General features: G+C 42.0%; 1 protein-coding gene across 6 annotated transcripts in view; it reads right to left on the bottom strand.

Annotated features, from left to right (window-relative positions):
* Positions 1-15039: 15039 nt before the first annotated feature.
* LOC109275910 (chondroitin sulfate proteoglycan 4-like) overlaps positions 15040-25384 on the bottom strand; it is a 73742-nt gene continuing 63397 nt past the window's right edge. For 3 of the 6 annotated variants that reach the window (XM_019464342.2, XM_053906991.1, XM_019464341.2), the window contains 2 exons: positions 24879-25062; positions 18575-23990 (listed from right to left, as the gene is read on the bottom strand). In XM_019464342.2, coding sequence (XP_019319887.2) covers positions 21943-23990; positions 24879-25062 — 2232 coding nt within the window. In that variant the 3' untranslated portion in view covers positions 18575-21942. Of the gene's footprint in view, positions 16505-16597; positions 17823-18574; positions 23991-24878; positions 25063-25384 lie in introns of those variants that run through there. The other 3 variants (XR_008423698.1, XR_008423699.1, XR_008423697.1) reach the window with 3 other exon arrangements.

Genomic DNA, 25384 nt, shown 5'->3' on the forward strand with positions numbered 1-25384 from the left:
AGGTTGGAGGACCTTCCTCTGCTTTTCAAGTTCCGTCTAGCTGGACTTTGAATCAAATTGACATGAGACAGATCAACAGGAGTAGATCAAATTTAATAGCAGGCTCATGGGCAATCCATGAAGACATGGAGTTCCAAAGACCATGAGGCAACAGGCAGCTTGTGTGAGCTAAGGAGAGGAGTAGGGTCAAGGAAGGCCATTAGCTGGAAGGTGAAAGGAGATGTTTTGCAAATTAAAGTTTGCCCTATTATTCAGATAAGTCTCTTAAGTAAAGGGGAGTCTCTGTTAATAGCACTCTTCTTGGTACAGGCTCTCCTTTCCAATGTAAATTTAGGCAGCTGTGGACCAAGAAGAGAGCTTTTTCTGCATCTGCTGGGTGTTGATTACTTTTAACTCAAAATAACGTTCAGGCCAGAGTGGCCTATCCTGGGGCAGTCTGCCCTTCGCCCCTACCATAGCTGCTGAGAAAAAAAAAGCTACCTTTTTTTTTCTTGGAGTTTCTCCAAGCTGAAGGGTGTAAACCAGTGGCTGCAGAGAGCAAGTTCTCTACCATGTGGAATTTTTTTCTAAATGAAAAGCTAAGGCCAAGTAAAAAATAAGGCAAGAAGAGAATCGATCAGAAAAAGAGTTCTAGCGGCATTATCGCTGTCCCTCCAGAATCTAGCACTTATGACGGGAAAGTAGCAGGGGGGCAATAATATTTAATGAAGGAATAAATGAAAATCTTAGCAGCTGGATCATATCCAAAGTGTCTGATATCAATAAAAGTGAGAGCCCAAAATATTGGTGTTTATGTATCCATGTTCCTTACCTGAGCCATGTTGTGTTTGCCCACATATATCCCTTCTCCTTGAGTACAGGGATGGGTCTAATATTTTTTAAATGTAATTTATTGCCAAATTGGTTTCCGGTGCTCATCCCAACAAGTGCCCTCCTCAACGGGGGTGGGTCTAGTATTACCTGTCTACCTGACCTCCAGAGATGAGATTTCTTGTTTGTCCCATCCCGCCGCTGAGTTCTATCTCTACAGCTAGAGTACAATTAATTTTATCCATTGAATATTGCTGTGGGCAGACAGCCTTATTCCATTTGTCTACAAATGAGACATTTATACCTATATTCTATAACTCTTCCTGATTTTATAACCTCCAGTCTTTTAGTTTTTAATTTGTTTCATTTTACTTTTTGAAATTTATTTTGAGAGAGACAGAGAGCACAAAGCAGGGGAGAGGCAGAGAAAGAGGAACAGAGAGGATCTCAGGCTGGCTCCACACTGTCAGCATGGAGCCCAACATGGGGCTTAATCTCATGACTGGGAGATGCTGACCCGAGCTGAAATCAAGAGTTGAACACTTAACTGACTGAGCCACCCAGGTGTCTCTACCCTCCAGTCTTTTAAAACTGGCTATCCTTTACCTGTGTCTAAATCTAATTTAGAATTCTAAAATGTTTTGGTACACATCCCAGCTGAGGAAACTGGCAAACATATGAAACCACCTGCAGGAGAATCACTGCAGACTTTTCCAAGCTACAAAAATGCTAGGGCCCTGCAGGGCTCCTTCCTAGTGAGTGAAAACATCTGGGCTTGAGGCATGGCAATTCTATTTCTAGAAAACTCCATAGATACCTCGAATACATACCTCCAAACCACTGGGGTTTACTGGGTACTTGAGATCAGAAGGACCCCAGGGGCACCACATTTCCCCTGGTTCCAAACCTCTAACACCACTGTTGATGTTAAACTCTAGAAGCCCAGTTTAGAGGGACTTGGAAGAGGTGTTTCGTCCCTTCTCACCTGAGCTTCCAGTGAAAGGTACTTTCCAACACTCATTACCAGCATGGAAAATGGCCTCTTTCCTTCCTCTGTCCTCCAGGGAAGAGGATGGAGCCCCGGGCAGTCTGTGTAGTATCTGACTATTGTGGGCAATGAGGTCTGGTGACACCTAGGGAAGATCTGATGAACTCTCTCCCCTCCCCTTCTCTCTAGATTCCTACTGTTCCACATCCCACTAGGAGGGAATGAGGCCCTTCTAAAGGCCGAAGCAGATGCATATTAGACAGAAATGCAGACTTACGGCCAACTTTCCAGGATGTTCCTTAGCAAACACTGGAAGAAAAGCCCTCAGCCGGCCGGCTCGGCCCTAACTAGGCTGAGGTGGAGGGAGCATGGAAACTCCAGAGCATAAACTGGAAGGGCATTTCATTTAAACTTCAAGCTTTATTTTAATTTTGTCTGACTGAAAAAGGGCCAACTGGGAAATAGGTGTTTTTATTTCCCTCTGAATATGGCCAATGAAACTGGGGATTTGGAATAGCTGTAGGGAGCCGTGGGCATGATGTACATCAGCAAGAACGGTTTTCACAGCTGCAAAAGGGAGTTTTCTGTGTGCTTGCTCCAGTGTGAACGGGAAGGAGGTGAGGGGGTGACGTCAGTGGGGCCTCTCAGCGCACAGACTGGGTACCACACCCTTTCCCAGTACTCAAGGAGCCCCCCCACCACACCCTGGCTTCTCCCTTCGGAACGTGGAGCTTCTGAAAGGTGCCAGAGCTCCTCCTGTGAAAGAGAAATTGCTGGTAGGGAGGGTGGGACGCAGCATTTGGGCAGGGATGAGAGAAACCCTGTCACGTGGCTCAGCCAACTTTGAGGGGACCAAACGGGCTGTGTGGTGCCTGGAGTTTTGGCATAAGACCTTTATTTCCATCTTGTACTGCTTTGAGCCAATTTAGAAAGTCTCTCTTTCTTAAATAGGAATGTATTTTAGATGTGCAAAATCTGGTTACCATATTCTCTTGGCCCATTTGCCTCAAACCAATTCTGAAAGCCTCCTTTATCCTGATTGTGCCAGCTCCTAAGCCATCCAGAATGTCCAGTTTCCACACCCCCCCCAACTCCACATCTTGAAAAGCAAAATTATTTTCTTCACATGGAGTAGACTATGACTTCATGGGGATAACGTAGCTCCAACGCGGCAGGGGGCACAGCGGCCGGGTGGGGGCCATTTCCACAGAATTCTCTTAGCAATAATGAACAGGCGCATGCCTCCCTGGTCCCTTGGCTCCCAGCTCATTGCTTTTCTGTTGCAGTTCTACCACTAATGTTCATTATGGTATCTGATCTTAGCAAGTCGTTTCACCTGCTAGGCAAACAATTTCCTCATTTGTAAAATGAAGATAATTTCTCCCATTATTAATTTGCTATATACATAAAATGCCATTGTGGATATGGAAGTACTCTCAAAAAGTCGCAAATACTAGGTGAACATCTAAACATATGCACAGAGAGAGAAATGGAGATTATGAAGACAGTTCCAAGAGAGGCCAAGAGTCCAAAAACACCATCTACCACCTAAGTGCTTATTTGAGGTGATTTCAGATTCCTCAGTCTTGTGGAGAGATAGAATACCCCTTAGACACATCACAAAGAGACTTTTTATGACTTTCACTCTATGCAGCTCACAAGCCAAGGAATAGAACACCCTGGCCCCGGCCCCGGTCCTGCCTGCTCTAGTTCATTCCATCCCATGCCGTCAGACCTACTGACTTCTCTGATCATTAGTCAAGGCTGCTAGACTGGGAAGGAACCGGGGAATCATTTTATACACACTCTGGTTGATACTTGTGTATGTTGTTAATTCTCTCACTCCAAACCTAAGTGGCTACCACAGACAAGTATTACATTCTATGATCTGGACACAATTTTCTTATTATTTTCCTTCAGAAGTCCCGTGCTCAAGTCAAACGGAATACAATCTATTACTTGAAAATTCTACACTTTTTCGGGACCAAGAAAGGTGGGAAGGGAAGGAAGTTGGAGTGGAAGGAACAGCATGGCAAGAGCACAGAGAAGGAAGGTACAAATGTTCATGCGAGGTCAGGGGTGTGGGTTGGAGAAGGCGGGCTCCAAAGATGGGGATGGTTTGAGTAGGTGGGGAGGACAAGTAAGGGCAGGTGCACAGGATTTCAGAGCAGGGAGGGAGCTCAGAGCCTCTCCAGTCCAATGGCTTCTTAACTATATTCTGCAGACTGCTGGGAGTTGTAGGGAACACTGCCTCTGAAACCCAGAGGTCACAGTGTAAGAGAGTCGGGGCTTGGGGTAAGAAGAGTCCCAGGATGTGAGCATCTGGACTCTGGAAGGAAAATTTCTTTCCTTCCATGCTTAATTCATGTCCAAATACAGTGTTCAAAAGGTTAAAAAGTCGGTTGTGGAAACAATGTTGTGAAGGTAAGGAACAAAGACAAGAAAGACAAAGAAGCTGCCAGATAATATTTTAAAAGAAGATAAAATACAGCACTTTTCACAATAGGAAAAATAATCCAGAAAAGTTTTGTTTTTTTTTTTTAGAATGTAGACAAAAAGGGGAAAGGTCTGGATTATTAGAATAATAATTGGATAGGATGGAGAAATCATAAATGTAACCGATCAAAGAATTTGAAGAGGAAGGTAAACTTTCCCTGCACCATTAAAAATTAATAAATAAAAACCGGTTGACCTAGTTTTAAAAAATATTGTTTAAGTCACTTGAGGCAAATAAGCTAATGCAGGAACCTATAGAGACACAGACTTACAGAGGTGGTTTGCATGTAGAAAAGATAGATATAAGGGGAAAAATGTGAAGAAGAGGGACTATCTTGACTTTTACTGTCTCATTACAGTTTTTTTTTTTTTTTTTAAATACTGTGATATTCTTAGTGAAGAGAGGACAGGAGATGGGACTAAATGCCAAGTTCAAGTAAAATAACATGACACTTCCTCCTTACCCTGAAATTCTGTCCTCTCCCACACACATGCACACAAATCAATTTATAAAACCAATAAGGAAGGGCATTTCCTTTGCTTGACAAGGAGGTTTTGTCTAACAGACAACACATTCACTTAATGGAGTTACTTGCAGGGTCGTAAATTCTATCAGAAGTAATATAAATATGACCAATTTTATACTATTGTCTAACATTTTTGTGAAGGTCCTAACCAATTCAATAAGACAGGCTGAAATAGAAAGGAAGAGACAGGGGATCATTATTTGCAATATGATTATACCTCAAAAACAGAACTAAGAGAGTTTAAGATGTTCAGGTAAAAGGTAAATATTTAAATATCAAACAATTATGCTTATAACAAATAGTTGATATTCCTAAATATTTTACAGAGTTCCAACAATAAATAGCCTTATGCAATTATAAATGGGGTCTTTTTAGAATTATATTTTTCTAAGAATTCCATGAAAAACATAAAGGACTGAAATAAATGACTTTTTATATTGCATTTCTGCCTAGGAAGATTCAATCTCATATAAATTTCAATTCTTTCCAAGTTAATCTATACATTTAACACAATTCTAATAAATTCTTCATAGCATTTTTTTTTTTTTTGGTATAGGGCAACTACATTGATTCTAACTTTCATTTGGAAGAATAAATGTATGAGAAGATTAATGAATGGAGATCTGCCCTCCCGGATATGAAAACATACTTTAAAGCCACAGTAATTAAAATACTCTGGATTTGAATGATGCCTAAAAAAAGAGAGATCAGTGAAGCAGATCAATGACTGCCTGATCTGAAGCTACATGATGTGAGAGTATGAAAGCCCGGCCTTGGGCCTGCTGGCACCAGGATGTGTGTTCCTGATCCTCCCATGAGGAGTCACTCCGAAATAAGATTCCATCTGTGGAGGGAGAATGACACAGGCAACCCAGCCCTCCATCAACGGACCTCACCACTGTGGGCCTGCCAGGCTCAGAGGCGGGAAATGCAAAGACAACAAGGCCAGTTGACCAGAAATCAACATGAGCCAGCAATCCACGTTTTAACTTGAGGTTCCAGAGCCAAAAGTCACCCAATGATAGCCGCAATGCCAACAACCCAGCAGAGACAATGACCTGCTTTCCTCTGTCTTATTTAAGGGTTTTGTTGCAAGTCACACTGTGGGGACAATTGTACGAGCTTCCCAGGGGAAGCTGTACAAGCTCCCAGTCCAGAGCCACATCCTAAGAGGTGCACTGGCAGCTGGGGACATGAAGTGGGGTCTGCAGCAGAGGTTTCACAGAGAAGTCACATTGACTCACTTCCTCCCCTAAGTTTCTGGGGCACTTGTGAGAGAGGATGCAGCTGGGCTGAGACTGAAAAGGCAATGTGGCCACAGTCCATCCTTGGGTGCAGAGAGAGAGAACTGAGATAGAACACACCAGAGCTGTCTAAGACAGTCTTCTCTACATTTGTGGAAACCTGATTTCCTGAAGAGTGGGACTAACTAGCAACTAACTTTCTTTTCTCAGCCTTGGAACTCCTGCCTTCTCCCAGACCTTACACCTCTGATTTGAGCCATGAGTGTCCAAGTGATGAGTGCTACATTCCTGTTGACTTTTTGCAAATGGTGGGCTGCCATTGTCGAACCTTGTTCATTATGTCCTTTTCAGGAAAGATGGCTGAAACAGAATCCCATTGACTTGGGGTAGTAGATGCTAGCTGCCTCAAAGGTCAAATTCCTGAAATCCTAGTTTCTTCTGAGAGCAAGGGCATATTTCCTGCTTGTGTAACATCACATATGGGTTGGGAAGCCTTCCTCCATCTTGTAGCTTTGCCATATGCTTCATCTGATCTAAGTTCTCCTCTGCAGAGCATGTGAAGAGTGGAGAAGGAATATTGATCTGAACTCACTACCAGCCAAGAACAGGCACATACTCCACTTTTATTCATAATCCAATGCTAGATGGTCATGTGATTCCAACCTAAATGCAAAGGAGGCTGGGAATTGTTAGAGAAACGCATGTAATAATCACTGCACCAATCATCTGTGACACACTCATAATATTGGGAATGTTTCATGGATTTTCAAAATGGAAGAGCAGAACAATAGAAAGAGCTCTTGAATGCCAGTCCAGGTGCAAGGTTCCAGAGCTATTTCTGCCACTAGTTAACCCTCTGATCCTCCATACTTCAGTGTCCTCATCTGTAGAAGATAAGGGTTGCATGACCAATGTTCTTTCTAGGTCAAAAAGATATAATTCTGTGGGAAGTATATAGATGATCTTTCAACATTTCGCCAAAAATTCCTCACCTTGAACACATTAATGGAAGTCTTATGGGAGTCCAGAAAAGGGAGAGATGCTCCCTCAGAAACCTATCTATGGACTAGACTATTGTTGATTCCTCAGAGGCCCAGATTCCCAGCCAAAATGCCTAGCATGAAGCACTTCAAATCACTTCACATTCATTCCTAATGTTACAATCATAAAAAGCTCTAGGAAGAAACAATTGTAATATTACCTTAAAATGTCTTTTTCAATGCTTCTGAATGTGATCAGTTCTGATCTCTCTCCAATATAATGGGGAAAATGTGCTGTTTTTAGAAGGCAAGACATGTAAGAGCCCTGTCTTCTGAACTTAGCCCCCAAATACATTCAAGGCACTGGAAGAATGTATGTCAGACCTCCTGGAGAAAGCCCCAGTCCCTATTTCTGCAGGGCTGGAAGATACATTGCTCAGGGAAGGATTTATTCCATGTGTGGACCTAGCTGGCAGAGACTCAGCCAGCATCTGCATTTAGTATGGGCCATTTGCTTAGGAATAAAATTATGATTCACGCAGAAAGCCTAAGGCTAGAGAGTGTGGAACCTGCAGGAAACAAAAGGCAGAGGATATGTTGGGGTGAGTATTCTAGTCATCTTTGTCCAAATGAGACAATAACTAAAAAGTGAAGGGGAGGTATCTCTGTCTTCTGTGAACTATCCCCTGTAGCTTTGTGAACTAGTTTCCCTGTCTCTTCTTGAAGGTGGGGGTGGAAATGCCTGTCTCTAGTTGACTTACTCTAAAGAGACTAGGGTTACAGTCTTGCTCTGGACTAGCCTTCTGACTGCCTGGATCTGAGACTATGTCACTCTAAAAAGCCACCCAGCGTTTCTCATCCACAACCTGTTTTGTCATCAGGGCAGGTCCGATGGAAATTTATTCTACATGGAAACCTCTAATTATTTTCCTTTCCTCTGACCAATAAGCGCTTTTTCTCTCTCCACCCTGACCCAACCACTCTCTTCCCCTCCCCTCCTCTGAACCATTCTGTCCCCACCCCCTCCTCGACTAGCCGCTAGGGATGGTTCCAGCTCCTTACATGTTTCAGTAGGACAGTTGTTTTCAATTACATTCCAAAGCATGGGCGAGCATTTCTGAAAGCAGCTTCCCAGTTTTCAATTGACCGTGGCAATAGCAGCCTCAGAGAAGAAAACTCTTTCCAGGAAGAATGCAATCCTCACTTACTCAGAAAGCAATCTGAGGCTTCTTTTTTCTGTTGTACAGCAACAACAAAAATCACTGGGGGCTTTTCCTGTGTTCAAAAGGAGAGGTTGCTCAGCAAAGCACTCTATCTAGAAGTAAGTCCCTCAGAGGTCAGGATGAAGGGGCCATCACAGAGACTTACAGCCTCCAGGGCTGGGCGGAGACCCAAGAAAAGCAAGAGTGAAGGCCCAGGTCTTTCACTGCTGGAGAGTGTGTGAAATGCAGGCCAAAATTAGGCCTCACAGTCTGCAAAACTAAGCTTCTCCATCTGCAGCAAGAAAAGAAGCTTGGAACTGCCTGGCTAGAGTACTGATTGATAGGAGACAACGAGAAGAAGGCAGAAGGAGAATAATAAGAGAATAAGTCAGGAAAGGGGGTCGAGGCCGGGCTCAGCCACAAACCATCTGTCTGTCTTGTGCTGGAGACCTTCCTTTTGTTTCTTTAGATCCATTTTCCACCCTCTCCATCCTGCTGTCTGTCTTGAGAGGCTGCTTCCCAAGGACTGAATCAAGAGCAACATGGTCTCTGGCTTCTGGTTGGGGTCAGTGGATGGCAGCACCTGGATCAGAGATCAGGATCTCCTCAGGAGATCAGAGGGAGGAGGTGGGTGGGGCATTTGTTCCCCAGCTTTCTCTCTCTACACTTTAAGGTTGGCTGCTTCTATCCACTGAAGGCCACAGCCAGACAGCCACGTGTTCCACCTCCTGGAACTACTCTTTTCTTCTGTCCTTTCTGCCTGAGGGGTAGTGATGGTTCCACAACTGCAATCCCTGAGGGGTACTGAGCCATACTTGTTATTTTTCCTGAACACTGCCCATATCTCTGTAGAGTCCATTACGAGATGTTTCTCAGTGATGCAGTTTGGGTGTGCCTCCTGGGACCCTGAAGGATATAGTACCCAAGCCATCTTTATGATGTTTTGGGGAGTAGGGACTCTACATCTCCCAGGACCCCTCATTATAGAACCCTGGAGAATAATGTTATATGAAATCAGTGACTTTTCTTTCTTCAACTTGAAAACTGAGGTCCAAGGAAGTAAATCATGTATCTGGTCTACCTCCCTTAACCCATATTCTGACAGCCACTGAAGGGAGGCTGAGGAGGGTGGAGTGTGATGCGATAAGCCCCACCCATGCTTCAATTACAGTAGCTCTATTTTATCTGCTAAACAAAATTTTCAGCAGAAATTCCAAAATATTAGAGAATGGAGATGATCGCTGGAGAGCACTGTGTGTTACGTAGAAAAGCCACTATGTACACTGGAAATGAATGTGACCTCTGGTGTTATTTTAGTAGAAGAATGCTTATTCCAGGAAGAACTGAAGGAAGGTGCCGTGGGAGCATGTCGCAGTGCCTGCCCACCACATTCCTTCCTTTTAGAATTGACTCGTTCTTAGGGCGCTTCTGCAGGAGGGGCACAATGATTGCAGTCCCACCCCACCGCTGGCCACAGCTGATGTCATTCAAGTGGACACCTGGCCCAGGAAGAATACATCCATAGGCTAGGCTGAGAAAGACAAGCTTCTTTCTCTTGAGAATTTGAGCCAGGCGACCCCCTTTGTAGTGAAATGACCTTATACCCTTGAGCAAAAGTCATGTGGCACGGGCACAAGAGAGAGCCTTTAGACCATCTAGAGGCTTCGGCTAGTTGAAGCCATGAGGAAAGTGAAACTAAGCACCTTGTGGCAGAAGCCAGTTCATGGCCAATGGAACAGAGCAGGCCACAGAGAGAATCTTTCTTGTTTTCTCCATATGGTCTCTTGTCTTGGCTTCTAAGATCTCTGCAAACCCTATCATGCTGTCTCTTTTTCCTGCCATTGGACTCTTAAGACATTGCCCTGAAATTTACTAACAAATGCCCTATTCTTTTGCTTGAGAAATGAAAAAATAGATGTAAGAGAAAGGACAAACCTTCCTTACAGAAGAATTTCAAATAACATGTGAAGATATTTCTCCTTTAGTGAATGGAAGTTAACTCCCCTCCTTTTAAGTGTGGTTTGGACTTGGTGACTCCCTTATAACAAATAGAGGACAAAAAGGGAGAAAATAGTGACTTCATAGTGGAGAAACCTGACAGATGCCACTATAACCATTGATCAAGTTTAACCATTGATCACCTGTTATTTGTCATGTAGGTGTCATGTACTCCCTGATATTTACCCATTGAAGAGAAAAGTCACTTCACTTCTGTGGTATTCCTCACCCCTCAAATTCATAACTCTTATAGAAAAATGAAAAAAAAAATCAGATAAGTCCAACCTGAGAGACATTCTACAAAATAGCTGGCCGGTACTCTTAGAAAGCAAGGAAAGACTATAAAGACACTATCGCAGATGAGAGGAGACAAGAGACGTGACAGCCAAAGGGCAAGTGGTATCCTGATTTGAATCCTGGAAAAGAAAAGAGACACTAATGGAAAAGCTGGTGAAATCCAAATAAAGTGTGTAGCTTAGACAACGGTGTCATACCAATGGTAGCTTCCCAGTTTTGATAAATGTACCACGGTTATATAAGATGTTAACATTAGGAGAAGCTGGATGAGGGTACGTGAGGACTCTATGCATTATCCCCATAACTTTTTTATAAATCTAAAATTATTTCAGAGAAAAAAACCAGACTACAGAGAAGTTCACTGAGTCTCCAGGAGCACCAGAGGACCAATTGTGGTGGCTACAGAGCCAGAAACTGTTGCCAAACCCAGTGTTTGGCCCAAGGAACCGGGCCAAGAAAGACTACACAGCCCATGCTAGGCACAGACGCTATAGGCCTCACCATCAGCACCATGAAGCCAGGCCCTCATCTGTCATTTCTGCTTCTAGAAATTGGATGTCACTTCTGCTACCACCATCTGTCACCAGAATGGAGTTGGGACAGCCCCTGCTTCCTCCCATTGCTGGGCTATGTTTGCACAATGGCTGCGGGGAAGTTGGGACTTGAGTATCTGACATTTCAGCTTCTATTTCTGGGAAGGGAGCTCTCCTTCATAAAATAGGAGATTTCCCAGACATAAGTATGCTCAGTAGCCAGAAAGAAGGCTAAATGCCCATTATGGTGATTGAGATTGTCTAACTGGAGTGGTCACACAAGGACCCCCGGAGGAAGTAGAATGTAGATAGGCCAGTGTTGTAGTGAAACCTGATTTGGAATAAAACCAGACAGCATTCATCACTTAGCCCTGTAGTGGAGGTGAGATTCTGATAAGTAGAAATGCACCGTTCTCACACAAAAGTTATGTTGAACAAGCAGTATGTAAAGTGTAACGAGAAAACTTTATTTTTGTCTTCCACTGGCCCTTTCAATCAGCTCTGTGGGATCATATCTGCTAAGTTTTCAGGCGGGGATAGGGGAAGTTCTCAAGAATGTTCTGGTCCTTCTTGAATAATACACACACTTCTAGGGTCACTTCAAGTTACACATTATGACTTCAGATTAGCATTAAAATATCAGCCTTATTTAATGGTCAAAATTTCAAATTTGCTTCTCAGTCGAGCCTTCTTCCCCTTCTATGGTTTGAGCCTGAAGTCAGGGAAGGAAAAGGCCACCCTTCCCTCACATCTGTTCTTCCTCTAATCATGTTTCAAGTTCTCCAGGGTTGAAGCACAGTAAGGGTACTAGGTCAAGGGAACAGAAAAGTTTCTATTTACCTGGTACTGCTATATAGTTAGAATTTGTAATCTCTATTTTGTACAAGTTTAAAGGACTTTTCTTATGAGATTTAACATGGTTCTTCAGAAATTTTTGGAGATCTCTTATCTGTAATTCCTTGGCAAGGCAAATGCCAACATTCTCTGGCTGGTCACTTCCTTTCCTTCTCACTCCCCAGAAATCCAGGAGTTCCCCATCTTCTCCCCATTTAAGTCTTAGGTCTCTAGACAACCCTCCTGGATATGACCTGAAATGACCCCATGCCAGCTTGTTCTCTGGATGCACATCTGGCCTACAAGAAACACTCATGTAGTCACCCATTGACCTGACAGACTCTGGAAGGGCTGACCTCCTATCATGGGCACCTCTGGTGGGATGAACTGGGATAGAGACAACAGCAGATACAGCCACCCAATGTGGAACAATATATGGTCAACTTCAACAGTAGAGTTCTGGTGGATTCTCCTGTCCCAGAGGCCTACTAAAATGCCAGTTACCTTTCCAAATGTGATCTGTAGACTAAACCAAGATGAAATATTTCTCCTTCTTCCTCACAGATTCAAACATTCCAAGTGACCACATTCATTCTATTTCTATTCCACAATGAAACCAACTTTCCCAGATAAAACTTGTTTGATTTCCATTCAAAATACATTCTTCTGTTGGAGCTCACGCTCCTGAAATGAGAAGCTTATAGCAAGAGTGCTAACAGAATGCAAATATCTTCAAAAAACACTAGCAAACCAAATCCAGCAATATATATAAAAGATTATACACCATGATCAAGTGGGATTGATTGGTTAAATATCTTAAAAATCAATTAATGGAATATATCATGCCAATAGAATAAAGAACAAAAACCACATGATTATCTCCATAGTTCAGGGAAAAAATGTGACAAAACTCAACATCCCTTCCTAATAAAAATACTCAACACACTAAGAATGGAAGGGGACTTCCTCAACCTGATAAAAGGCATCTACAAAAAAAATCTACAATTAGCAATATACCTAATGAGAAGAGACTGAAACTTTCTCCCTAAGATCAACAACAAAACAAGGAGGTCCACTCTCACCACTCCTATTCAACATTTTACTGGAGATTCTAGCAACGGTAGTTAGGAAAGAAAATTAATAAAAAGCACCTAATTTTGAAAGGAGGAACTAAAACTATTTGTATTTGCAAGTGAAATAATCTTGCATATAGAAAATCCTAAGGAACCCACTTAAGGAACAATTAAAATAAAAATACTTTAACAAACTTGTAGATTACAAAATCAATAACGAAGATCAGTTGTATTTCTGTACACGAACAATAACAAAAACAAAATTAAATTAAGAAAAGAACTCAATTTACAGTAGCATCACAAAAAATAAAACATTTAGAAATAAATTTAACCGAAAAAGTGCAAGACTTGTACATTGAAAACAAGACACTGTTAGGGAAAAAGAAATCTAGAAAACCTAAATAAATGGAAAGACATTCCATATTCATGGACCAGAAGAACTCACTATTACTCAGCCATAAAAAAGAATGAAATCTCGCTATTTGCAACAATATGGATGGATCTAGAGGGTATAATGCTAAGTGAAATAAGTCAGTCAGAGACAGACAAATACTATAATGATTTCAGTCATCTTGGAATTTAGGAAATGAAAAAAATGAACAAAAGAGAGAGAAAGAGAGAGAGAGAGAGAGAGAGAAACAAAAAATAGATTCTTAAATACAGAGAACAAATTGGCGGCTGCCAGAGGGGAGGTGGGTGAGGGGATAGGTCAAATAGGTGAAGGGCATTAAGAGCCCACTTATGATGAGTCATGGGTAATATAGAATTGTTGAATCATTATGTCGTACATATGAAACAAATAAAAAACTCTATGTTAACTATGCTGGAATTAAAATAAATAAATAATAAAAAAGATACAGTAGTCTCCAAATTTATGGATTCAATGCAATTTCTATCAAAGTCTTCACTGCCTTCTGTGCAGAAATTGACAAGCTGATTCTATAGTTCAAATGGAAATTAAAGGAGCCCAGAACAGCTAAAACTATCTTGAAAAAGAAGGACAAAGTTGGAGAACTCACTTCCCAGTTTTAAAACTTACTGCAAAGCTACTGTAATCAAAACAAAGTGGCACGAATATAGGTGTATATATATTTATATATATACTTAATGGAATAGAATTGAGAATACAGAAATCTCTCACATTCATGGTCAACTCATTTTTGACATGGGAGTTAAGACAATTAAATGGGGGAAAGAACTGTCCTTTCAACAAACAGTGTTGGGACAACTCGTTATCACATGCAATAGGATGAAGTTGGACCCCTACTTTATACCATAGACACCGTATCTTAAAATTAACTCAAAATGAGTCAAAGATATAATTTTGAGACCTAAAACTATAAAAGTCTTAAAAGAAAGCAAAGGCCTCCATCTTTATGACTTCAAATTAGGAGACGGTTTCTTAGATACAAGACCAAAAATACAAACAACAAGAGGAAAAAATAGATAAATTAGACATCACAATTAAAACCTCCTTGAGGAAGGGGAGGGTAGATGACGGGTATTGAAGAGGGCATCTTTTGGGATGAGCACTGGATGTTGTATGGAAACCAGTTTGACAATAAATTTCATATATTAAAAAAAATAAAAAATAAAAAAATAAAACCTCCTATCTTTTCTAGCACGTCATCCAAAAACTGAAACGACAACCTACAAAATGAGAGACACTTTTTGAGTATCACATATCTGGTAAGGATTATTATCCATGATATGTAAATAACACAGTGGAAGAATAAAAACAAATAAGCCAATTTTTAAAATGGACAAAAGATCTAAAGAGAAATTTCTCTAACGAAGACATGCAAATGGCCAAGTACATGGTTGCATACCTTTGTGAAAACACTAAAAACTATGGAATTGTATACCTTGAGTGGATTGTTTGGTGTGTAAATAACATCTCAATAAAGCTGTTACTGGGAGTCTGGGTGGTTCAGTCAGTTAAGCATCTAACTTCAGTTCAGGTCATGATCTCACGGTTCATGAGTTCCAGTTCCTCATTGGTTGAGCACAAGCCCTGCTTCGGTTGAGCTCCACTTCTCTCTCTCTCTCTCCCTCTTCCCTTTGAGGGATTCTCTCTTTCTCTCCCTCACTCTATCTGCCCCTCGCTCACCTGTGCCCTCCCTCTCTCTCTCTCTCAAAAAAAATAAATAAATAAAGCTGTTATTAAAAACAAGTGCGAGGTAATCTTTACTTTGAGAAACAATGAGCAGTGCTGAAATGAAATGCAGAAGAGCGTTTCTAAACTACTACAAAATACAGTAAATCTTGGTCTTGCTAAAAGTTGTGGTTAATGAGCTACTGTTTCTTAAACCCAACACAACCAGTGGAGAAACTGCAATGAAGAGTGAGATTTTTAACTAGATGGTGATTTGGTAAAGCCCTGACTTCTTGGCTGATTCCAAGACAGAGCCTTGGCTTAGGGTCTGCCGCTAGTTCAAGGCCTCCTGGCTCCCAGCTGTGGGCAGACAGCAGTGTCCCAGCAGACCTGGGCTGCGTGTGATAAGGGGTCCGGTAGGGCACAGGCCCTCAAGGCAAGTAACGCAGAGTAACTGTTCCTAAGGGTCCCATGAAAACCATAAGGCCATGGACGCCTAGCCATAGGGTTCATACTCCCAGCTGATGATACAAGGAAAATAGGGACCACTGTCTTTGCCTGGGCTCCCTTAACAGCAAAGGCTCATCTGTGAGTGGGAGCAGGAGTGAGGGACAGGGATAACAAGCAGGGCAGGAAGAGGTTCCACACACCCATATATCTGTCTTCAATCTTCATGACAGTCTGAGAAGCCTCACAGAATGCATCTTAGAACTGTTTATACCCGGTATAAACAGGTATTTATTCCTTAGCTCCTCTTTGCTGCTGGGTAAGGGTTGTTCTGTGGGGAGTTAACTCTCTCACTTCTGGGTTGTGCAAGTACAGGTTTGCACAGGCATGCTGCAGAGATACTGGGACCCAGGGCACACTACACCCTCATTTATGGCTATAAATATGCCTGGAACTGGTAGCCAGAGCCATAGTTGGAGGAAAAAGCCAAGCTGAGAGAATTTTAAACAATGCTTAAGAGGTGTCTGATGCAACAGTCATCAACTAAATTCTATGCAGTCTCAGAATCAGCTATACAATTAGCAGGGCGCAGTGAAGCATGAAAATGTGGGAGCTATGTTCAAAAATTATTGGAATTTCAAGATGGTTACACAGAGCATTAATCCCAGCCCAGGTCCTTCTGAGGCCTGTGTGGCTGCACTGGTTGCATATGCCTGTGGAGCTGGTCTTGTCTGGACTCTTAAATAGCGAGTTAGTCCTCGTCCCCAAACCTTGCTAATACACACACACACACACACACACACACACACACACACACGGGATGACTGACCACATCTTCCTAAGGAACACCGTCATTGAGGAGCTGACTTTTCTCTTCCTTGCTTCTCCCTGAGGTCTGGCCATGCAGCCATAAGCATGGCCTCCATACAGTTCTTGGCCCTGCTGGTGTATGCTGAGGTTTTTCCAGGCCGTGGTCAAATCTGGACAAAGGAGAGAATTTTGCATAAAGTTGCTTATTTTCCCCCCCAAAGTTCTTTATTATAAGAGTTTGTCCTTAAGAAATGAAATTATGGTGATAGTAAACAGCACTTTTTATTTTGGTAAAGTTATGGTATTAATTTTTTTTGAGTGGCAGTCCTTTGCTAATCCTGGACTTAAAAAGAAAATTACTAGGGTTCTTCATTGGCTCAGTCGGTTGAGCATGGGAATCTTGATTTTGGCTTAGCTCATGATCTCACAGTGTGTGAGATCAAGCCCCATATTGGGCTCTGTGCTGGCAGTGCAGAGGCTGTTTGGGCTTCTCCCTCTCCCTCTCTCTCTGCCTTCCCCCTCAAAATAGATAATTAAGATTTGAAAAGAGAAAAGAAAAGTAGTAGCCTGTGAATGCTTGGGAATAATGGGATGGGAAGTGGGAGAAGGGGTAAAGGTTTCAAATCAAAGCCCTGGCTGATGTAGGGATTTGATCCGGTTTGGAAAGGAAGGGAACAAAGCAGAATATTTCATCAACAGTTCAGCAGCCCCTACAAGACAGAGAACCATTAAAATCCCTGATTTTATAAATGTTCCTGATGTGTTCTTTCTTTCATCCATTTTCTTGCCAAGGCTCCATCCAAGGACAAAGGGGAAAGCAGTGCCTGCCCAGTGGAGCATGTAGGAAGCTCCCCTTCTGAAAAACACATCACCTATCCTTAAACCACCCACCTGAAATTCCATTACCACATACTGCTTCAATTCCATGTACTGCTTTGGGTAGAATATGAGCCTCTCGTTTACTGAAGTGGCCTAATGTATTAGTTCTTTTAAAATGCATTAAAAGTGCAGGTAAGAAAAAGTTTTTGTAGCAGTTAGTATAGTGCCTGATGCACTGAAAATTCTGTATGGAGGTGGTGATGATGATGATGATGATGATGATGATATTAACATCACTAAATCCTAACAAAACCCAAAGAGGTAGGTTTGGAGGAAGAAATTGTCTAAAAAATTGAAATTCAGTGAGATTGAATACATTACTCAAAGCCACACTGCTTGGAAGCAGAAAGCCAGGATCCAAAACAGAGGCAGAGTCTAGATCTAACCACTCTGTAGTGTCTCACTTTGTAGGCCTCGATGGGAACATGAGGGGCACCTTGAGGGACAGGTGGGAGGAAGTGGAGGTGGGTGGGCCAGCGAGGTACCTCATTCTCACCACACCACTGAGTTTTCAAGTGAAAAGACGAAGCCCTTTCTGAACCTCTATTTCTCTTTGTCCTTTTTTCCATACCTTCTCTCCTGTCACTCCTTGTGTGATTCTGGAAGAACCTATCAGAGGAAACAAACCAGAAAGATCCTTTCAGGACAACATCTTGCATCTGCATCTAGGGGAAGTGTCTAGTATTTGGTGTCTCACAGACAGTAGGTGCCTTATAAATGTTTGCCAATCATTATGAAAAGGCAGCCCTTTCTAAGTGTTTGCCAAACAGACAGTGGTGTTCTTGAGCACCTTAGCCAAGGGCTCCATCACTGGGCATGCCCCACAGTGGGTTCCATGCCCACTTTCAACCCTATATGTCTCCCTACACATGGCCAACCTCAAACTCATTAATTACAATGCTTCTGAAAGATGTAGGTGTGTAGCACAGTCCCATTGTCAAATTCAGGGAGTGTCATCTGATACTTACCTTTTATTCACCCTCCGTGTCTAACAGCCCCAGAAATCCGAAAAACCAGACAGTAAGAACAGCACCTGTCTCAATCTACCTAATGCAAGACTCTAAGGAAGTGCACCCAGGTGTTTGAGCAGGATCCCTGAAAGATTAGAATTTGCCAATGCCTCCAGATATGGAACAATGTTAGACCCTCCACTCCCAGCCCACCCCAAAAAATACCTCCTGTTAAGCAAGAATCAGCAATTATTCTGACATTAACTTTTGGTGTCCCCTTATTCATTCCCCAGTCATTTGTTAAGAGGTGGCGAATTCATTATGACGTGCAGTTGTAGCTCTTTGTATGGGAGAAACCCATTTCAAACTGATTTTCAATTTCCAAAACTAATTTTCAACACTAAACAAGAATTTGCCAAAACTTTTTATTTCATTTTTTATTTGACCCAGCACCAAATGGTAAGCATTTTTAAAAATTGAATCCATCTGCAAATCAGAAGACTATTCTAGATGCTCTGGAAAACTTTTCAAGCTCTATATTGATTACTCTATTAATTACTGAGTCTTGACATCTGTACCTCACACTGATGGTCTTGCTTTAGCAGGCACGCTCACAGACACTGTGAATTCTCATTTCAAAGCATCTGTGTCTATTTAATTCCAATACAGACGCTAATTTTATTCTAATTTTATTTTTATGAAGTTACAGAATTAACAGGAAAAGGGAGGGGAAATCATATTTTTTTGTTTGGTCAGGCTGATAAGCTTCACAGATCTCATGGCTGAAGCAAGGAAGAGGCCAACATGGTCACGGAGCCAACTACATCTGGCTCTTCCACAAAGAACGGGCAGTCTCCTTGCCCAGCCGAGAGAAAAGAAAACCCACTTAACTGGATGCAAAGATGTTCCTCAGCCTTCCCTTTCTGTGTACAAGCTCAAGCACATACTGCCATTCTGTTCCTTCTGAGCACCTGGTCCTTAGACAAGCTAAATGGGCAAGGGACATTAAGGAGGACACTTGTTGGGATGAGCACTGGGTGTTATATGTAAGTGATGAGTCACTAAATTCTATTACTGAAAACATTATTATATTATATGTTAGCTAACTTGGATTTAAATTGAAAAAAAGGAAAAAGAAAAAAAAAGAATAATTCTGAGTTGCATAGTGATCAAACCAACCTTGGGTTAAGACTCTCAGTCCTCCTTTCTAAGGGGATCAAGTCCAAAAACACTTGAAAGGGGCTACATATAATTCAATAATACAGAAAGACAGGAGGGAATCGCTTTAGGAAGAAGAGTAGGTAAGATTTCTTTAGCACCAGCACTGGAACCAGAGATCTAAGACATGATTAGTTATCTCTAGGTCCAAATATGCTGTGCTTCCATTTGGTCTGTAGATTATGAAGTCTGTTTCCACAGAGAGCCGTTAAAATTGGGTTGGGACAGAAAAGCAACCCAGAGAAGCAGAAAAGGGAAAGGATGAGAAAAAGTTCTTGTCCACATGGAACACATCTGAGGCCATTAGACTTTGGGGAACACTTTGATCTCATCTTTACCTTTGTAAATATCGATTTTTTTTCCCTCCCGATGTGTTCCAACTGTTAATACAAGATAAAATCTTTTTCTTTTATCAAGGAATATGAAGGAATGAATCTGCCCTGAAGCTTTGTTTTTAAATACATCCTCTTTAAAAAAAATTTGCCAAGCAGAGTTTCAACCGTACAATAGAATTTTCACCCTTTTATTCTGTTTTTAGAATATAGTTGCTGCTTACATTTGGTAATGGGTTTATTAATCCTTCATCAGGTAGACAAGAAAACTCTTCATTGTGGTTTTAACCAGGGTTTCTCAATGTTGGCATTGTTGAAATTTTGGATCAGGTAATTCTTTTGGGGGGCTGTCCTATGCAGTGTTGGATATCTGGCAGCATCTTTGGTTTGCACTCAATGGATGCCAACAGCACCTGTTGTGAAAACCAAAAATGTCTCCAGACACTGCCAAATGCCCCTGCCAGGAGAAGTTGTTCCTTCCACCCTAGACTCACTAGTTGCTGGCTTTAAGAAAATCATTAAAATATGAAAAAGAGATACTAAAGTAGATATCCATTTGAAAGATCAAAATGCTTATTTCCCAAGTATTTCATATTTGAAGAGTACTTTAATAGATCTTATTCACTGTTTAACTAATTTCCATCCTCCAGCCTCCCCTAATTACATGGTGGGGTCATCCACTGATCTCTGACATGGCAGAATCCTCTCCCAGCCCCAGGAAAGATCGTCAGTCAGAAGAATTCCATTTCTTGGCCAAATGGTTGTTCCAGAGATGGGAATCCCATTGCTCAGTTCTAGACTGAGACATAAAAGAGGGAAGATGTTTGGGAAGGCCTACCCTTACAGGATTAAAATAATAATAATAATAATAAATAAGATCCTAAGAAAAATTCTTTTTGCCATATCTGTTTTTTTCCCACTAGAATGTCTGCTTTGAATGTGACTGTACTGCTTAGAGCATTAGCAGGTACCTCACAATCACAAGGAACTAAGCCAAAAAACAAAAACAAAAACAAAAATGAAAAACAGAATTCCAACAGCTTGAGGAAGGTAGAGAAGAAAGAACAAAAGAGTTTCAGTACTTGATGACATCTTTGGACTGTTGAACCGGCCTCGGAATGTCCACCTCAGGCTACTTGGTAGTTGCAAGACTTTTATTGCTTAGCCAAATCAATAGTTGGCAAACTGATTTGTGGGTCAAAGGCAAGAACTAAGAATTGTTTCTACCTTTTTAAAACTTTGTTAAGAAAATGAAGGTTGTTAAAAATAAACAGCCATACATGGCCCGCAAAGTCTAAGCTCTTTACCATGCGGTACTGCACGAATAAAGTTTGCCAATCTCCAATCTAAACGACTCATAGCTAATGTCCTGTGATTTGCAACCTAAAGCATTCGTAACTAATACAAGTACTGATATCTTCATTTTATAGTTATCGAAACAGGTTTGAATCAGTTGAGCCAATGGTAGGCTCAACCAGACAAGTCAGGTACAAATTTGCCATTATTTCAATTCATCGTGATGTTAAGCCAAATCGAGTCATCACAAATGCGTTTAACAGCCTCTTCTATTCTTTAGGGCTTCAAATCATATTTGTACTACAGACTTGGTTTTACAAGTCAGAATAGATAAATCTTCTCGATGAAACACAATATGCTCAGTGAATACTTCAAAGGGAGTCAAGCTGTCCTACTATCCAGAGCACCAAGGCATTTCCTGCACAAGAAGTCAAACCTACGGGCTCCAAGGAGGAAAATACATTATAGAAATACACTAGAAACAAACTTGCTGATTTGTTAAATTACCTTTTCTACTTGCTGAAACAGTTCCTGCATTTCCTTGCTGACTCACTCAGGGAGAGTGAATCCTCAGTGAAAAATATGCAAAGGCTTCCTCCATTAACTCTAGCACCCAAGTTAATACTGCTGTTCCCAGTTAGGCCAGCATGTTTGTAGCACTTTGGTAAAGGGCTTAAATACTGACACAACCTTATACTCAGAGTCAGGTCCAGAAGAGAGCATACAAAGCTCATTGTGGAGAGCCCATCAGAAGAGTGTTGTACGCGTTACAATAAACACTTGCCAACATCTAACCATGGGACCATAACTGAGCACTGAGTGACTGTCACGGCCAAGCTTTTCTCAGTTGATTCACCCAGCATTCCTTTGCCTTTGGATCCCAGTACATATCCCAGTACAGCAGGTGGTCACTCAGGAACAAGAGCCCTCAGTCTACACCCAATACTGGTTGTGCTTCAGTGTTGGGTTGGTTTGTCGGCAGAGCTTGACCATGTCAGGATCCAGATTCATCCATGTCTCCCAAGGAGCACATTTCTCCACTGGCTCAGTAGCTGGAGAAGCCATTTGCCCACTTAGTGGGTCCCTGCAAGGACTGACTGGGGGACTGCTGGAGCTTTTTAGAAGGGGTGTCACTGTGACAGTGGGAACAGCTATGCTCCTTTCTGGCCTAGGACTTGGGGTTGTAGTTTCCAGATTGGTCAGGGGCTTGATAAGAGGTTTTGCCTTTTCTGCCCTCCGGCCCAGCATCTGGATACACAAGGTCATGGCAGTTACTATCAGCAGGAAGACCACCACAGCCGAGGGTACAATGACTATCACAGGATAATTGCTCTCCCTGGGTTGGGTGGGTGCCTGAGGACTGGCGTCGGTGGTGTTTGGTGGCCAAATGATCCTAGTTAGAGAGGTTCTGCTGTCCATTGTAGGCTCTTGACCATGGTGTCGTCCCCAGGGATCTGCTTGCTGCTGCCCGGCCTGAGTCAGCTTCCCTAAAGTTTCTGCCTGTACTGTGGGTCCTGAGGAAACCACAAGCTTTTCCTGAGAGAAATCTGAAGTCACAAGTTTATTGGAAGTGACTAGTAAAGAAACATCAGGGATAAATGTTTGCAAGAGTAAGGGGTCAGGTGGCACTATGGTGAAGGGGAGATAACCTATTGCTGGCTGTACATGGTCTGCCCTGAGCAGGAAAGTGAAGGAGTCATTCACCATTTCGATGCCTGTTAAGTTGACATGTGGATTCAGCATTAACAATCCTTGGTCAATGTCCCTCTGAGTGAATAGAGTAGCGTTTTCCATTTCAGTGCCTCGGCCCACTCTTCGTACAAGTCTTCCATGGACAGGGGGTTCTGTCACTTCAAACTGGGGATCACTCTTAGTCCTATTAGCAAGCTCAGTAGCATCAAGGTCCTTTCTTCTCAGCTGATAAACCACTCTGTTGGCAATGGTCAAGTTTGACATAACCCGCAGTAGAGGCTGCACTCGGATGCTCAGTGTTTGTCCTGTAAGGCTGCTTTCTGGTGTAAACAGTGAGAAATGTAGCTGGTCCCCAGAGGCAGTGAGATTTGTCATATGGTAAGAGAGTCTTCCTGAATGTAGATCCTCCTGCCCAAAGCTGATGACCACCTGGTTTTCAATGAGCAGATGCCCATGTTGGAGGGGCCATGTTATCTTGTAAGTGATTTGGGGGCTTCTCCCATTGGTCATTGCTGACAGATGAGTATTGGTGATAGGAACTATTGTCTGGCCTTGTGGGAGAAGTAGGTCAGTGAGGTTCACAAGGGTGATGGAGATGGGGATGACATCCAGGTGGAAGAGCTTATAGAGTGGGCGGTGTTGACCATCGGTCACACTAAAGTAAAACACGCCTGAGGATGGGCTTCCATCTTGAATGAATAAAACCCTAGAGTTGTCAATGTCGGCCTGTGTGAAATGGTGAACAGGTATGTCTGGATGGTGAGCCAGTGCCAAAAAGCCATTATTAGGATTACGGATGATCATATATCTGATCTCCTCTGGAGGACTGTCTAGATCTTCCACTCTCAGATTTTCAGGTCCCACAACTAACCTGTTGCCCTGTAGAACTTTCAACCGAAGCCCCTTTGTCTTTAATGCTGGTGCCTGGTCATTAACAGGAGAGATGGTGATGTTAAACATCTCTTCAAGGAAGTCAGCCTTTGGCTTGGTGGCAGACTTACTCTTTTGATTTGGCCAAACGGCAAAGGTAAAATTATCAGCCAGTGATTCAGAGTCATCGTGAAGGTATATGATTCCAAATTTATTAACTATATACTGGGAGAAATTGGGTTTTCCTTTGGTAATATTCCTCTCTCCAACCATAAGGGTTCCATGGTGAGGAAGAGATATAACCTGGAACCAGATCTCATAGGAAGATCGCTGTGATTTGGGTAATTTCAGTAAGAGGTTGGAAGCATCTAAATTAGATTGGCCAATGAGAACTTTGTCTCCCTCCTTGACGGCAGCTCCTGTGAAAATATAAAGAACAAAGTGGCATTTCATTAGAACTTTCAGATGACAGGGGCACCTGGGTGGTTCAATCGGTTAAGCATCGGACTCTTGGTCTCAGCTCAGGTCATGATCTCATGGTTTTGTGGGTTCGAGCTACACACTGGGCTCTGTGCTGGCAGCACAGAGACAGCTTGGGATTCTCTCTCCCTCTCTGTCTTCCCCTTCCCCGCTCACTCTGTCTCTCTCAAATAAATAACTAAAACTTAAAAAAAAATAGTATAGAACTTTAAGATGACAGCTGCAAAGCACTTTCACTCTCAGATTTCCTTATTCCAGTGGATTATTCAAAATGCCTTGGTTGCACAGTGACCTTGTTATCCAAGGCATATAAATTAAATTTTAAGTACACACACCCAAACTATTAAGTCAACATTACAAGCAAGAGAGTTCTGAAATCTTGAGATTCACTTATATAATGTTAATTTCCTCACTTACCTACTACTGGACTTTCTCTTGCCATGGAAACAGGTGCAGCTTTCAATACCCCTTTCCTTTCAGGAACTTGCCCTATTTGTTATTTTCATTTTCTATGGACAGTTTTTAGTCATAGGCATGGTAAAGTCCCCATTTGCAGATACAAATAAAATTCTTTAGAACTAATTTTCAATCTTCCCCCCAACTACAACTATTAAAGCTTATGAGAGGAAAGAGAAGAGGACCAGAGAAAGAGCACGCATAAAGAAATAAATTTTTATAACTATATATGTTTTCTTTCAAAGGTTGATGTCATGGCATTGCTATGATATCATGGCATTTCTAATTAACAAGAGAATTACTTATTTCCAAATTGTCCCAACTTTAATAATTACAAATAAGACACTGACCATATCTTTTGGTGCCTTTACCTGTATTTGCAAGCAGACGACTATGCCGACCAGGTTCAGTAATTTCATATGATATAGTAATACGAAACTCCTCAGGGCCTAGAGCTGCTGGTGGGGAGGATGTCGTGAATGTGAAAGAGTCTTCTGCAGTCCAGGCAGTGTTCTCATGGTCCACATGCTGATATAGTATCAGTTGTTCACTGACCTGTCAAGACAGGAAGAAAAAATCAGCCCCTGGCTTCAGGGATAATACAAGGACTAACATGTATCCTAACTGAAGGAGATACATACATGTCTTTTCAGGGTTCATTCTCATGCTTAAATTACGGCACATATCTGCAAACATATGTGTTTGCACTTAACAATATGGTAACCTATTTGTCAAACATAGCTCTTCTATTACAAAAATAGTTTATTTATCAAAGAAAAAAAAGCACGTTGATTTCGAGATGACTTAGGCTATGGTATTTATATTATAGAAAGTATATAATAAACCTTCACTTGCCTGTTTGATAGTTTAAAAAACT

Source organism: Panthera pardus, unplaced genomic scaffold (assembly GCF_024362965.1).
Source record: "Panthera pardus isolate Hobbes unplaced genomic scaffold, ASM2436296v1 HiC_scaffold_2, whole genome shotgun sequence".
Taxonomy (NCBI): domain Eukaryota; kingdom Metazoa; phylum Chordata; class Mammalia; order Carnivora; family Felidae; genus Panthera; species Panthera pardus.